The sequence below is a fragment of the Bison bison genome, unplaced genomic scaffold (assembly GCF_000754665.1).
Source record: "Bison bison bison isolate TAMUID 2011002044 unplaced genomic scaffold, Bison_UMD1.0 scf7180017864146, whole genome shotgun sequence".
In the NCBI taxonomy this organism is placed as follows: domain Eukaryota; kingdom Metazoa; phylum Chordata; class Mammalia; order Artiodactyla; family Bovidae; genus Bison; species Bison bison.
In genome coordinates this window covers 1,625,173-1,642,467 of record NW_011494718.1, presented here as the reverse complement: position 1 = coordinate 1,642,467, position 17,295 = coordinate 1,625,173, and the positions used below count along the sequence as shown (strand labels likewise).

The 17,295-nt window shown below is 35.7% G+C and overlaps 1 protein-coding gene across 1 annotated transcript in view; it reads left to right on the top strand.

The window, feature by feature from the left end:
- Window positions 1–15,984, top strand: part of RBM46 (RNA binding motif protein 46) — a 45,296-nt gene extending 29,312 nt beyond the window's left edge. Inside the window, exon 4 of the mRNA XM_010840710.1 lies at window positions 15,042–15,984. Coding sequence (XP_010839012.1) covers window positions 15,042–15,241 — 200 coding nt within the window. The 3' untranslated portion in view covers window positions 15,242–15,984. The remainder of the gene's footprint in view (window positions 1–15,041) is intronic.
- The last annotated feature ends 1,311 nt before the right edge of the window (window positions 15,985–17,295 follow it).

Below are 17,295 nucleotides of genomic sequence, written 5' to 3'. Positions count from 1 at the left end.
TTTTGTAAGGTGGGTTGTGTGTCTTAATCAGCAACCTGGTCCTGGCCGCTTGGCTTCCCAGGTGTGCCAGAGAGCACCATCTCAGGTGTGCCGTGTGTCTCCTCTGGGGAGCTGATATCAGGTTGCAATACTCCTGGTAGATGTCAACTGTCCAGGATCCCAGGAAGACGTGGTTAGCAACTGGGAGCCTGCTCACAGTTTGGAGCTCACTGGTGGTGAACGGGAGTGTCTGGGCTAACTCTCTACTGGCCATTTCTGTTAGGTACCATTCCGTGGGCTTTTTTTTTTTTTCTCCTGGTTATGTTGCCATCTGAGATTGCAAAACTCCCCACAGACCTGCCTGTGAGAGGGTTTCCTACTGTTTGGAAACTTCTCCTCCTTCACAACTCCCTCTCCAGATTGGGTCTCCATCTCTAACTCTTTTGTCTCTCTTTTTATCTTTAATATCTTGTCCCACCTCCTTTCGAAGAGAATGGGCTGCCTTTCTGGGTGCCTGGTTCCTCTGCCAGCATTGAGAAGTTGTTTTGTGGAAGTTGCTCAGCGTTCAAATGATCTTTTGATGAATTTGTGGGAAAGAAAGTGGTCTCCCTGTCCTATTCCTTGGCCATCTTGGGACCATTACTCCTTTATTATAAACTCCTCTGGCTACTTTTAATATTTTCTGTTTCTTCTGTGATTTTCAGAAGTATTACTATGGTAGACTGAGGTATAATTTTCTTAGTTTTTGTCTTAATTGAAACTTTAACCCCTTCTAATCTGGATCAGTGTTTTTCACTTGTTTTAGAAAGTTCTAAGTTATTCTGTTTTCTTATATTGCTTTTGTCCCATTTTCTCTGTTTTTCTCTATGGTACTCCAGTTATGAACTGTTGGGCCATTTTACTATATCCCATTTATCTACTGTGTTCTTTCTATACTTTTCCATTCTTTTGTATAATTAGTCTACATATTTTTTCAGGCTTGTCTTTCTGCTTATGAATTCCTTTTTTATCTGTGTCTAACATGATAAAGTAATTATTTGAATTTCTCAGCTCTGAAATTTCATTTGATTTTTTTGTTGTGATTTATATTTTTCTTCCAAAATTTTCAGTCTTGTTTTTTATTTCCTTGAGGATGGCAGTCATAATTATTTTGATGTCTAGTTCTGAAAAGTTTGTCTACATTTCCTATAGCTCTGTTACTGTTGACTTCTGTTTCTTGTGACTTTATCTTTTTATATGATTGGTTCTTTTCAACTGAATGCCAGGTATCATATATGAAAAATGTGATGATCTGAAAGCTAATATGCTTGCTTTAAAATGGTGACCAAAGGACTGGCAACCTCAGATTGTCTTAATCTTGGCAGATATTGAGATTTGAATTTAGTCATCTAAACTAAATTAAAATTGGTCTACTTCTAGTTCAGTTTTACTGAGGGTTCTAGACATGCTCCTCAACTCCAGTTTTTGTTCTCTTATCCTCAGAAATTTGTCTGTATGTTGCCATCTTCCTTTGTCTCTCAGATCCCTCTTTAGAACTTGCCAGTCTTTGTAGGCAAAACATACCTCCAGAAGATGTGCATACCTCTTTGAGTTTCTTCTTGTCTAAGATCACAGTCCCACAGTTCTTCAATCTTGACCATTCTCGGTGCTTTTAGATGGTTAGCTTTTCTTTTAATAAATGTCTGGGTATTTAGTTCTCACTGGGAAGAGTTGACTATATACCTAATTTATTACATAAAAACCAGAAAATATGGTGACTTTTTCTGCTGAGTTATCTGTAAGATCAGTATTTAAAAGTCTATAGTTTTATGTGGATCAAACATTTTTTACTTGTTTATACTTGAATACAGAGATCCACCAAAATGGATGGACATTCAAAGTTACACTGTATATAGCTAAGTTAGGCTTCAAGTAGATCAAGTTTAGCTGTTAATAAGTCAGATATTTTTTAAGGTTAGTATTATTTTGGCTATTTATTTCTTTTTAACACAGAGGGAAATGATATTGATTTTTTCAAATTCACTTAGGTTCTTTGGCTATCCGCTTATAAAAAATCGGGCAATCTCATTTGTTTTTTAAATATTTTTCTTATTTTATTGGTAGAGTAGTCCTTCTTGGAAAAACCAATAAGGTCTTAATTTGTATAGAAAGATATGTTAATTCTGTTAATGTATTAAATCGTAATTTTCATTCCGAAAGCAAAATACTGCTCTTTGTTCATCTTTGCAGAACTTCAGAAATAACTATCACTTGTTTCTTTTCCTCTAAATTTATTTTCATATTTACTGATCAGATAATTTTAACTGAAGTTATCAAGGATTCCATCACTTCCAAGATAGGGATAACATCAGTCTAAAGACTCAATTCTTTTCTGTCTTCACTGCTTACAGACAGGGAACACAGTCTCTTCAGCCTGGACCTATGTAGAAGAATTTGGAGAAAATAAGCAGGTAAGAAAAAGCTTCTTAGGAATATTAAGTGATATGTTTTGTTTTCAGAAAGCTAGTTATAAATTATTCTTCTTACAGTTTTAAGAAGAAATATTTACAATTGGCCAATGAAACCTTGTGATAACTTTTGATGATTATAGCTTTGATTATTATAGACACATTACACAAAGTTTTAAAAAGTTAACCTGGTTTCCATATTTTAGGACTTCTCAAAACTTTAAACAGGCTAGTGTATACAGTGTAAAGCACCCAGAGGACAAACAGTATTTTAAAGTAGATGTAGTTGAAATAAACATATCATAAGTAGATTACCCCAGATTTCTCAAACTAACTTGACAATGGAAGGCTGATTTTTTCAGATTTATTAAACCAAATTATTATTGATACAGTTTAGAATAAAAACTAAATTTACTAGGATTCACTTAGTTTTTTCAATATGGTACTTAGGAGGATAAATTTTAGTAGGAAATTAAAGGTAGTTTAGAGTTTGAGTAAAGATTATTAGTATTTAAATTCATTTTTACATATAGAGACCAAAAAAAAAAAATGTTGTAGTTCACTGGGAAGTAACCCGTATGTTCTTGAGTAAGTTTTTTATCTTTCTGTACCTCAGTTCCCTCCATGTTAAAGAGAAAATTAGTAGTACTTACCTTGTAAGGCTATTGTAAGGATTAAATACTGCTAATCTTGAGTAGTTATTTTTTTGTACTTAGTAAGTGCTCAATAAATATTAACTGTAACTCATACTTCAGATACTGATCATGGGGTTCTTGCGGCAAGAATACTAGAGTGGTTTGCCATCTCTTCCCTCACTAGACCTCATTTTGCAGAACTCTTCACTATGACCCAGTCATCTTGGGTGACCCTACATGGCATGGCTCATAGCTTCATTAAGTTATACAAGCTCCTTTGCCATGACAAGGCGTGATCCATGAAAGACTCACACTTTTGCATTGGAATGCAAAAGTAGGAAGTGAAGCAATACCTGGAATAGTAAGGCAAATTTAGCCTTGGAGTACAAAATGAAGCAGGACAAAGGCTAACAGTTTTGACCAGATGGTTAATCAGTTCAGTTCAGTTCAGTTCAGTCACTCAGTCGTGTCCGACTCTTTGCGACCCTATGAATCACAGCACGCCAGGCCTCCCTGTCCATCACCAACTCCCGGAGTTCACCCAGACTCACGTCCATCAAGTCAGTGATGCCATCCAGCCATCTCATCCTCTGTCGTCCCCTTCTCCTCCTGCCCCCAATCCCTCCCAGCATCAGAGTCTTTTCCAATGAGTCAACTCTTCGCATGAGGTGGCCAAAGTACTGGAGTTTCAGCTTTAGCATCATTCCTTCCAAAGAAATCCCAGGGCTGATCTCCTTCAGAATGGACCGGTTGGATCTCCTTGCAGTCCAGGAGACTCTCAAGAGTCTTCTCCAACACCACAGTTCAAAGGCATCAATTCTTCGGCGCTCAGCCTTCTTCACAGTCCAACTCTCACATCCATACATGACCACAGGAAAAACCATAGCCTTGACTAGACGAACCTTTGTTGGCAAAGTAATGTCTCTGCTTTTGAATATGCTATCTAGGTTGGTCATAACTTTCCTTCCAAGGAGTAAGCATCTTTTAATTTCATGGCTGCAGTCACCATCTGCAGTGATTTTGGAGCCAAAAAAAATGAGTCTGACACTGTTTCCACTGTTTCCCCATCTATTTGCCATGAAGTGATGAGACCAGATGCCATGATCTTCATTTTCTGAATGTTGAGCTTTAAGCCAACTTTTTCACTCTCCACTTTCACTTTCATCAAGAGGCTTTTTAGTTCCTCTTCACTTTCTGCCATAAGAGTGGTGTCATCTGCATATCTGAGGTTATTGATATTTCTCCTGGCGATCTTGATTGCAGCTTGTGTTTCTTCCAGTCCAGCGTTTCTCATGATGTACTCTGCATATAAGTTAAAGATGGTCAATACCAAAGTCAAATTGATTATATTCTTTGCAGCTGAAAATGGAGATACGCTATACAGTCAGCAAAAACAAGACCTGGAGCTGACTGTGGCTCAGATTATGAGTTCCTTACTGCAAAATACAGACTTAAATTGAAGAAAGTAGGGAAAACCACTAAACCATTCAGGTATGACCTAAATCATATCTATTATGATTAGTACAGTGGAAGTGACAAAAAGAGTCAAGGGATTAGATCTGGAGACAGAGTGCCTGAAGAACTATGGACGGAAGTTTAAAACATTGTACAGGAGGCGGTGACCAAAGTCATCTCAAAAAAAAAAAAAAAAAGAAATGCAAGACGGCAAAGTGATTGTCTGAAGAGGCTTTACAAATAGCTGAAGAAAGAAGAGAAGCAAAAGGCAAGAGAGAAAGGGAAAGATATACTCAACTTTAATATAGAGTTTCAGAAAATGGGAAGGATAGATAAAAAGGCCTACTTAAATGAGCAATGCAAAGAGATAGAGGAAAACAGTAGAAAAATGTCTTTAAGAAAATTGGAGGTATTAAGGGAGCATTTTATGCAAGGATGGTCACGATAAAGCAAAGAAAAAGTAAGGACCTAACAGAAGCGGAAGAGATTCAGAATAGGTATCAAGAATATAGAGACAAACTATACAAGAAAGGTCTTAATGACCCAGATAATCATAATGCCATAGTCACCCACCCAGAGCCAGACATCCTGGAGTATGAATTCAAGTGGGCTTTATGAAGCATTACTATGAACAAAGCTAGTGGAGATGATGGAATTCCGATGAGCTATTTCAAATCCTAAAAGATGATGTTGTTAAAGTACTGTGCTGAATATGCCAGCAAATTTGGATAACTTAGCAGTGGCCATACAACTGGAAAAGGTCAGTTTTCATTCCAATCCCAAAGAAGGGTAATGCCAGAGAATGTTCAAACTACCATACGATTGTACTCATTTCACATACTAGCAAGATAATGCTCAAAATTCTTCAGGCTAGACTTCAGTAGTATGTGAATTGAGAACTTCCAGATGTACAAGCCAGATGTACAACTTCCAGATGCCTTTTAGAAAAGGCAGAGGAACCAGAGATTTAATTGCCAGCATTCATTGTATTGTAGAAAAAGCAAAGGGATTCCAGAAAAGCATCTGCTTCTGCTTCATTGACTATGTCTGAAGCTTTTCACTGTATGAATCACAACAAACTAGAAAGTTCTTCAGGAAATGGGACTATCAGACCACCTTACCTGTCTCCTGATAAACAAGAAACCTGTGTGCAGGTCATGAAATAGCAGACCCAAACATGGTACAACTGACTGGTTCAAAATTGGAAAAGGAGTATGGGAGTGCTGTATATTGTCACCTTGCTTATTTAACTTATATGCAGAGTACGCCATGTGAAATTCCTCCACCCTGAAATCAAGACTGCCAGGAGAAATATCAAGAACCTCAGATATTCGAATGATACCACTCTCATGACAGAAAGTGAAGAGAATCTAAAGAGCCTCTTGATAAGTGCGAAAGAGAGTGAAAAAGCTGGCTTCACTCAACATTCAGAAAACTAAGGTCACAACATCTGATCCCATCACTTCATGGGAAATGGTGAAAAAGTGGAAGCAGTTACAGATTTTCTTTTCTTGGGCTCCAAAATTATCTGTGGACAGTGACTGCAGACTTGAAGTTAAAAGATGTTTGCTCCTTGGGAGGAAAGCTATGAGAAACCTAAGTGAAAGTGAAAGCTGCTCAGTCATGTCCGACTCCTTGTGACCCCATGGACTGTGCATGTCCATGGCATTCTCTAGTCCAGAGTACTGGAGTCAGTAGTCTTTCCCTTATCCAGAGGATCTTCCAGACCCGGGGGTCGAACCCAGGTCTCCCTCAAGCAAGTGAATTCTTTACCAGCTGAACCACAAGGGATGCCCAAGAATACTGGGTTGGGTAGCCTATTCCTTCTCTAGCAGATCTTCCCAACCAAGGAATCTCTTGCATTGCAGGCAGATTCTTTACCAACTGAGCTAACAGGGAAGCCCCTAGACAGTGTATTAAAAAGAAGACATCACTTTGCCAACAAGGTCTGTATGGTCAGAGCTATGGTTTTTTCAGTAGTCACCTACGGATATGAGAGTTGGACTATAAAGAAGGTTGAATGCTAAGAATTGATGCTTTTGAATTATGATGTGGGAGAAGACTCTTGAGAGAGTCCCTTGGACACCCAAGAGATCAAACCAGTCAATCCTAAAGAAATCAACCCCGATCATTCATTGGAAGGACTGATGATGGTGCTAAAGCTCTAATTCTTTGGCCCCCTGATGTAAACATCTAACTCACTGGAAAAGACCTTGATTCTGGGAAAGATAGAAGGCAGAAGGAGAAAGGGGAAAAAGGAGAAGGGTGCAGCAGAAGATGAGATATTTAGATAGGCTCACCAACTTAATGGACATGAATTTGAGCAAACTCTGGGAGACAGTGAAGGGCAGAGGAACCCAGTGTGCTACAGTCCATGGGGTAGGACATGATTTAGCAACTGAACAGAGAGCACCATACTTCAGATACAAGCAATATATTTAAATTTGAAACTTAAAACTTTATTTGTATAGATCTTACTCTTAGTTAAAATTTTTAAATATGTGATGCTGTTTCAGAACTGCCTTCCCTACAATTTTTTTTGTTCAAATTTTAAAGTATGAAGACTAAATTTACTGATGGAAATGAAACTTGAAAAGAGTTGCTGTCTTTCTTAGAGCTGTGTCTTCACCTTAGCTCAGACAGTTTTTATAGTGAGCTACAATTTTTAAGCTATACTGAAGCCTAGTTTTGTATGTGTGGTGTCGCTTCGGTCATGTCTGACTCTTTGTGACCTTATGGACTGTAGCCTGCCAGGCTCCTCTGGACCTCGGATTCGGACAGGAATACTGGTGTGTTGCCATGCTCTCCTCCAGGGGGTCTTACTAACCCAGGGATCAAACTCGTGTCTGTCTCCTGCCTTGGCAAGTGAGTTCTTTACCACTAGCGCCACCTAGGAAGCCTAGTTTGTTATAACTCAAATTATAATTTTCCCTCTCATAGGCTGCTCTTTTATTCTTCTTTTTCCAAACGGTATATAAACTAGCATTAAAAGGAATTTGACACAATTAAATCTCTTAATACAAAGGTAGCATACTGGAAGTTCTAGAAAGAATTTGTTTGGTCTCCAATTTTTTGACAGGAAAGGAGCTAGGTTTCACTTCAGTACAAATAGCTGAACACCTGTTATTTTACATTTGGTCCTTTTTCAGCTGTTTTGTTACATCTTGGCCTCTGAAGACATTTGAGTTTATAATTGCTGTATTTAACATATTTTAAGAATTTTTCTGATTTCTTTTTAGTGTTTTCCCATTATATAGTAGTCTTATTAAAGGTTCTTCCTATACTGATTTGCACAGTTGTTCAGTGAAACAGCTGTTTCTGTGCTCACGTTTGGAAGGAACCATGAACTATATATACTCCCCTTGGAAGTTATAATGCATTGCAGTTAGCATCCTGAATAACTATAGTACAATTTGTTTAGCTGTTAGATCCATCTTTCCTAAAATTTTCCTAAGATGTTTTTTGGCCCAAGGGATTCTTGTTTCAAGAATTGTGTGGGATGTAGTTTGGGAAACTTAAACTAACCCAGAGAAATGCTTGGGATTTCTTTCTAGCTTTTTTAAGGTATAATTAAAATACAATGCTCAAATTTAAAGTGTACACTTCTGGTCAGTTTTGCTTTATAAATCTGTGAAATCAAGAAAAAGAAGATTTCTGTCACCTTTACTATAATCCACTTATTCTTCTGGGTCCTCTTTCCCAGGCAGGCACTGAAACTGATTGCTTTCACTGTAGTGATATTAGTTTGCATTTTCGAGGATTTCAAATCTTTGTTTTGGGGTTTCAGTTATAATCTTTAGATAATTTAGAATGAAACAGCTGCTAATAATAATACAGATAATTGACAAAATGTTTATGATATATGATATCAAAGTTTTTAGAGTAAGAATTTTAAACCCGTATCTTCAAAATTATATGGGAATTACACTGTAATGCGGAGAAGGCAATGGCAAATCACTCCAGTACTCTTGCCTGGAAAATCCCGTGGGTGGAGGAGCCTGGTAGGCTGCAGTCCATAATTTAATTAATAATTTCCCCTCAAAATTGAATCTGAGAAATAGAATCATCTAGTAAAATCAGAGAACTAATTAACTATAAGCTTATAAGGAAACAGTTATAGACAGTAACTTTCTTACCCAGCCACCTTTTACTAAGATTATCATATTCAAACCCTCCTATAAATCATATTAAAACAGAAATAACTGACCTCAGCTACTCTGTGGGCCTACTCTTAAAGAAACACATCAGTCATTGCATGTGTACTCTTTGCCCTTTACTGTCAGTCACCTGATAGGAAAAATTAAGTAGGAAATAAAAATACTTAAAAAAAATTTACTTGAAGTAGGGAAAGTAAATGAGGTAAAAATACCAGTAAACTTGATACTCCTAATGTAGTCCAGTCAAAAATACCACATAAAAATTTAGTTAATGATTTTTAAATATCTCATAGGTTATAGTTGCTTAATAATTACCAATTCTGAAAATGCTTTCCTCTGCTATACAGTTAGCTCTTGGTCTTCTGTACTAGGATAGAAATACAGCATAATGAATGATAAATGTTAATTGTTTTCTAACATACATGATTTTAATGTCTATGTTTGAACCCAGCCTTTTAAAAATACTCTAGATATATATAATACTGTTAGAAAAAACTATTTTAAAGATGAAATTCAGTGGTTCAGTAAAAGAAAGTTATTGAGTTACTATAGTTATGGCTATTAGAATATTAGAAATTGAAATAAAAAATGGTAAAATGAAATTTTTTCAAAATTTTGATAGAGATCTCATAGAAATCTAAAGAAATGCTTAAAATACATGTTAAAGGTGGAAATGTTTTTCACAGGTCAGAACATCAGGTGCTTCACATTGCTATTGGGAGTGTTAAAATGGTATATAGTTTCTTGGAAAATCATTGGCAATACCTCAGAAAGTTAAACAGAGTTTACCATATGACCCAGTAATTCCATTCCTAGTTATTCACTCTAGAGAATTGAAGACATATGTTCACACAAAATTTTGTGCACGTACTCTTTAGCAGTATTATTCCCAACAACCAAAAGGTGAATGTCCATTGATAAACAAATGGATAAACAATTTGATAAACAAAATGCATTATCTCTATACGATGGCTATAAAAAAGTTCTGATACATACTACATGGTACATACATACATACTTTAAATCATGCTATGTCAGTTAAGAAAGACCACCTTAATTATGTAATTTCATTTATATGAAAAATCTGTAATAGGCAAATCTGTAGAAACAGAAAAGTGAGTGGTTGCTGGGGCTGGAGGAGATGGAATGGGGAGTGACTGCTAATAGGTACATACAGAGTTTCTGTTGAGGGTCTTGAAAATGCTCTGGATAGTGGTGTTTGTTTGCATAACTTTATGCATGTACTAAAAATCACTGAATCGTACACTTTAAAAAGGTACATCAGAAAGAAGAGGTGGATATCAAGGTAGAATTCACAGACCTAACAAGGAGAAAGGAAAAAACCAATTACGAGGAATTTACTTTCTAATGGAAAATGAATTCAAGAGTGTCTGGTTAGAAACTAAAAGAAAAAGATTAATGTGAGAGGATGCTTTCTCAGAACTCACTTTCAGGTCTCTATTAAGGCTTTCTCCTTTGTATGAGACAAAAGCAGCTGGCGATTGTGTGATGTTCCATCAGGCTGTGTAAGAGAGAAACAGAAAAGCAAGACTCAAACAGAATAAATCAGTATACCTATTTCTTAGTTTCCACTGAGAAACATATTGGTGGCGTTTGTCTCATGCTGGACAGAGAAGGGTTGGAGGCCACAGTGTGTTCACTGCAGAGGTAGGACTGGCAAGCAGGTGGGACATGTTCTGCCAGGCTTTGCACTCGCTCCCTGGCACCACGTGGCACCATGGCTATGACTCACGATCCTGCTCACTCCAGACATAGCTTCAGAGTCTTCTGGAATTAAGGGCCCTCTTAAGGTTAAGCCTGTAAATCAAATTTATTCTGTAAAAATGTTTTCATTCAGCATATAAATATGGAATTTTAGAGGATTTGATTAAAATGATATCTCTAATAAAGCATTGTGTTAGAGCAAGTTACTCATAACATTTTTTTGTACAAAAGGGCCTTTTCCTTAAATGAAATGTTGCATAAAAGTTTAGCATTTAAAGCAAGGGAATGCACAATTGGGTGTTGAAGTGCAAAATGAGGGTGTGGGTAGGTGCAAGCAGAAGCCGGGTAGCTTAGTGTTAGTCACTCAGTCATGTCTGACTCTTTGTGACCCCATGACTGTAGTCCACTAGATTCCTCTGGTCAGTGAAATTCTCCATGCAGGAATACTGGAGTCGGTTGCCATTCCCTATATGAGGGGGTCTTCTCAACCCAGGGATCACACCTGGGTCCTCCCACATTGCGGGCAGATGCTTTACCAACTGAACCACCTGGGAAGCTTCAGCGCTCTCTTTCTCTCACCCTGCCCACAACACCCTTTTGAAACACTTCCTCTCAACCCAGTTTTGAGAAAATTGTCACAGTAAAAGAGCTTGATCAGGTGGAAATAGTACTTTCCTAGGAGTTAGAAGGCCTAATTTTTGACTTGTTTTCTCTGTTTAACTGTGTGGAATATGGAAAAGAATATTCTTCAGTGAAAGAGGTGGTTTAAAGTAGAGACTTCTGAGGACTCAAGCTATTCCTATTTAATATTTTGATTTAGAGAATTTAATTAGTAAAAAACTTTATTGATATCAACAGTAAGAAGAAAAAACCAGTAAGAATGATCAGTAAGTGACCATTTTAGTAAAATATCTAGTTCAAGCCTTTGGGTTCATTTTTATTGCAAGTCACTGGGGTCAGAACCAAGACCTAACCAGGACCCTCATAAATCATAACAAAGAATCTTTTCAGATGCTACATGCAGTGAAATATGCCTGTAGCCAGCCTTTGCATCTCAGATCTTTGCAACTTGTTTTCTGCAATTTAAACAGCTTGGTTGTGTTCCACCAGTCTCTTGCATGCCACAACAAGTACGAATGTAGCCCCCATTTAGCAGGCTGTGAGGTTTTCTTCAACCCAGATTATCTGGAGACCTCTAAATTTTATGATGAAATTTTGTGAAAGTAAAAATGTTAGTTTTAGTCGTGTGTGACTCTTTGCGACCCTGTGGACTGTAACCCACCAGGGTCCTCTGTCCATGGGGATTCTCCAGGCAAGAAGCCTGGAGTGGGTTGCCATTTTCTTCTCCAGGGGATCCTCCCAACCCAGGGATCAAACCTGGGTCTTCTGCATTGCAGGCAGATTCTTTACTGTCTGAGCCACCAGGGAATCCTTAGACATAAGGGAAATACAAATTAAAACCAAAATGAGATATCATTTCATATCACTGCAATATGTGTGTACTGCTGTAAATGCACTGTTTAGCAGTATCTGTCTCTACGCTATCACCTAGCAATTCTACTGTTAGTTATTTACCCCAAAGAAATGAAAATATGTATTCACTAAATAACTTGTATAAGAATGTATATAACAGCTTAATCATAATAGTCAAAGTTAGAAACAATTCAAATTTTTATCAACAGGTAAATGGATAAAGAAATTGTGGTGTATTCATACAGTGGAATACTACTTACTCAACAATAAGAATGAACAGCCTACTGATATAACATGAATGAATCTAGACATAAAAAGTACCTTAAGAATTCATTTTATATAAAGTCCGAGAACAGGCAAAACTAAACTAATAATGCGAGAAATCAGAAAGTGGTTGCCTCCAATAGAAGGGCTCTGAAATGGATAATGGGATCTTCTAGATTGAAGGATATGTTTTATATCTTGCTTTAGGTGTTGTTTACATAGGTTTTTATAGTTAGCAATACTCATTGTAATGAACACATAAGATGTATGCATTTTATTGTATGTAAATTGTGAAAGTGAAAGTCAGTCGTGTCCGACTCTTTGCGACCGCATGGACTATACATTCCATGGAATTCTCCAGGCCAGAATACTGGAGTGGATAGCCTTTCCCTTCTCCAGGGGATCTTCCCAACCCAGGGATCAAACCCAGGTCTCCTGCATTGCAGGTGGATTCTTTACCAGCTGAGCTATTAGAGAAGCCCCATGTAAATTGTACCTCAATTTAAATGTAAAATGTAAATTTTACCTCAATTTAAAAAGTGTTAAGACAGTTAAATAATTATCAGTGTGAAACAAATTCTGAAATTGGCTCTGTATCATTCCCATAAGAAGAAGGGGGAAGGGGAGTCCATATCCCAGTCTGAGGCAGAAACAGAGGATGAACAAGAACTAAGGATGTTCATTGGGAAGAAAAAGCAGAGGTGGGCAAGTAAATATATGTTAGGAATTTTAATTCATTTGTTAATTTGTTGTTTCATAGAAATCAGTGATGTTTCTGAGTTCTGTTGTCTGTGATACATAAATTATATATTAGAGGAAATACAATTCATCTAGATTTATCTCACAGGTATTATCTCAAGTTTGGTATGTATTATATTTTCTAGACACCCAGATGTTTTTGTGAATATATTTAGAGTTTTCGATTGCAAAAGAATTTTTTTTGAAATGCTTGTAAACATCTGAAGCCTTTTATTTCCCAATCTTCGTAGTATTAGGGAGAATTTTTTTTCTTTATTTATCCTCTATGAATAAAGCCATCAAAGTGCCCTTTTAATTTTATATTTTAGTCTCCTTCAGAATGTGAGACTACAGTGGTCATTAGTGTGTTTTTAAATTGAAGGTTTACAGTAGGGGTATATCAGAAATGCAGTTCTTCAGACCTAATGAGCACTCTGTAAGTAGCCGGTTGTCTGTATCTTCTTTGTGAAATCTTCTGAAAATCTCTCTCTCAGCCACATTCCATGAACAGGCTGCATTAGATCTTGAATGGATATTAAATATCCATTAAATATCCAAAGTCAGAGTGATTTTTCTGAAAACTTCATTTCCCCATATACAAGTATAACTATTTAAAGATCTGTTCTTTTAAATCATTTTGTCTGTGATCACACTGTTAAAATTTGAAAGCATGAACTATATGAATAAGGAATTGATTGTGTGATAATCTTTAGAATGAGAGGAGAGAATTAGAACTTTAAAAAAAAAACAATTATTAGAATTATCAGAAACATTAAGATTTCTGTTTATACTCAATATTGTAATGCTTCAGGCAAAGAAGATCCTTTAAAAGAAGAAAAAAAAATTTCTATAATACCTGGATTTATGTTACTTTATTCTATAATACCTGGATATTAGGAAAGCAAATGGTATCAAATGGATAGTTCCTTATCCAGTTTCAAAATATTGAAAATATTTTTAGCTGGATGTCTTGGTGTTTGTCTTGTAGCAAACTGCTTTCATTGATCTTATGGTACCATTAAAAGTTTATAAAAATTATTCTAATTAGAGTTTTACAGTGCTAGAAATTAAACTTACATTTAACTGATTTTTATTTTTTCCATTTTTTTTTCTTAACTAGGTTCTTTCTGATGTTTCTTGAGCTTATTCCCCTGCAGTTGATCTCATTCCTGTTGGCCTACTATTAAGTTCCATGACAATACTAAGTTAATGTTCATTTTTAAGCCTCATTTATAGTACCAGGAAAATGTAGAAAAAACTTGACCTATATATTAGATGACCTAATTTCTTCCATTCCTAGAAGTACCATACCTTTTATAAGTAATCATTTAATAGTCATTTTCACACTCTTTGACTTACTCTACACTAAAGAACATAGTTGAGTTTTTGGAAAGTACAGGATTTAACAGATTTGGTCTTTAATGGTCACACACATCTCTAAACATTACAATTAATGAAGCAGGAAATTGCATCTACATAAGATTAATGTTTATTTTGGAACAGTAATATTTCAAGTACTGGTTTTCAAAAAATAATTTGGATTAATTTTTGGATTTCTCAATATTGTAAGTTGATAATGGTTTCTTGACATTTATTTTATGAAGATTCATTTTACTGTTTTATGGTACTGGTAGGATTCTGATATTAAGTTGGTTTGTCGAGTTGTATAATTGTTTATATTAATATTTAAGTAATGAAATGTTAGACAGTTTTTGCAATCCAGGGGTAAATGTTTCACCTAACACAATTTTTAAAAAGAAGCAAATAATGAATTCAGTGTTTTATATCTTTTCTTCATGGATGACCTACCCCTTAGTGTCAATATCAGATTTAACAGGAGCTTCATTGTGAATAGAGTAAGAGAAATCAGAGGTTCTCTTTTTTGGTGATCATAAAGACACAAAACAATTGATAGATATCCAAGAATGCATTCTAGTAAGATCTCTGAAGCATTGTGTCAGTGAAAGTTTACATAACTGATGAAACTGTCAGGATTTGCAATGCAGTGAATGCTGAAATAGTCTTTACCAGCAATATAATATGATCAGGATTTTGAAAGTTTTAGAACATTATGTTAAACTGTGATTATAGTTATAATGCGTTGTCCCTTTGAGTTAAATTTGTAACCATAAAGATGTGCAGCATAATTGTTATGTATTTATTTACAGACTACAATTTCCGTCGCAGCTCAGTAAATAGTCTTTCCCCTGTTAGTGCTACCCTCTCTTCTGGGACTCCCAGCGTGCTTCCTTATACTTCAAGGCCTTACTCTTATTCAAGCTATTCCTTGTCACCAACGATACCTCTTGCTAATGGCAGCCATGTTGGACAGCGATTATATATCTCCAATCAGGCCTCATTCTTCTGAAGAAAATACTGTAAACAGGAATATGAAGTTTCTTTGTAAAGCATGCACATTAAAATACTGTTTTATTTTAGAATCGGGTCTGTACATTTGGTTTTAAAATGAAAATTATATATTCAACATAGTAAACATCAGCCATAGTAAACATCAAAATAACCTACAATTGTAAAACTTGTAAAAATGCTACAGTTAAAAAGTTACTCAGTGATTTCTCTTGATAAAGGTATAACAAACTACTGTTCGTTTTAAATTTTTGGGATTTTAAATAACTTCTGATTCTTGAGTGGTCGATAGAACACAGAAGTTTACATTAAATTTTTTCATTGTAACTTTACTAAATAGAGTTTCACAAGTATTAAAGCACTAAATTTGATTACCAAGGATCACTTATCTGTATCAGAGATTAGAACAATTATATAACCAGAAGCATCTAACTATTATGTAAAAAGAAATGAAGGGCAAAAAGATTAAGATGCAAATTTTATGCAGTACTAAAGAAAAAGCAGTCTACCATTGTGGTCCTTGAAAATAACTATAAATATTTTAGTTAATAATTATTTGTTGTAAAAATAAATTATAATTTTGCTGTTAATATATTCAAGGTTTTTGTAGTTATACTTCTGTTTTTTTGATATTCGATGTATAGTTGAGTAAGAAGTGTTATGGTTTTTTAATGTTGAAATCATGTGTTGTTTAATTTTTGTACTTGAATTCAAATTCTTTGACATTAAATATACAGTGTTTCTAATATGCGTGTGTCTCACTTGTTTATTAGTATGCGCAAAAAGTTTAGTTCTCACAATTGCCTTGCCCTTCTAAAAACCAGTTTTCCTTACTTGGTTTCCATAGGCTCAGTGTCTTCGTTGGGATCAAAGCAAAGGATAATGCAGGAAGAAAATTAATAGTTTTGTGAAACATACTAACAAAGTCGTTTTTAGGGACCAGTAGAAATATTTTGTTGATTAACCCAGTGATGTTTTCCCCTCTTTCTTATGAATAATTAATGAACTCAGGTCATTTGGGCTGTTTAATAGTTCAGCAGCATACATCTGTGATCAGTTTCTAATGATGGTTTCCAAAAGAGACAAAAGTCTTTGCACTGGTTAGATACCAGATACTAGCTTTGATAATCATCTCATTGTATGGAATATAGGGTTTTGATAAGTAGAATATTAAATAGCTGCATGTATTTCTTCTGAAATTATTTTAGCAGAAGTTATTGGAGATAGTAAATTAGTCTTGATTGCATCCTCTAAAGAAGGTTCATTCCATCGGACCATAGTTAATACTTTCTCTAGGTTGTTGCCTTAGATTTTCAAAATTGAATGAGCATAGACATTATCCTTAACTAGTGTTAATTTCTTTCTGACATCTGATTTTACAGTTTAACTTCTGTGATTCACAGCTTCATATCACTCCTTCAGCAAACATACAGTGAGTATTTTGTCAACTGCTATGGAAATACCCTTGAGATGCAGAGGTGACTCAGGTTCAAACCAGAAGATAAACAGACAAATTAATTCAGTTTTCCATAGAAATGTTTGGAATTGCCCAAATATAATTACAAGTTCCCACAAATATGGCAAAATCAATACAATATTGTAAAGTAAAAAAAAAAAAAATATATATATATATATTATACAGTTGACCCTTGAACAAAATGTGTGTGTTCACTTATATTTGATTTTTTTTCAATAAATATATTCTGCTATAGTACATCATCTGTGGTTGGTTGAATCTGCCGGTATGGAAGCATGGATACTGGAATGTGGATACTCCTAACCCCCTGTGTTCTTGGAGGATCAACTGTACATCACAGTTCAGAGAGTTTACCAATCAATCACACAGTGCATTTGGAGATCCATAGTTATATGGTGGGAAACATACGAACTTTGGCCTTTGATTACCAGTTCTGCCATAGCTGCCATACCTGTATGGCAGGTATATACAGGCCTCAGGTTTGATTACCGGTTCTGCCACAGCCAAGTAATAACTCTGAGTTTGTACATGATTTTTAATCATTCGAAGCTATAATTTCAAATCTGTATAATCATGGT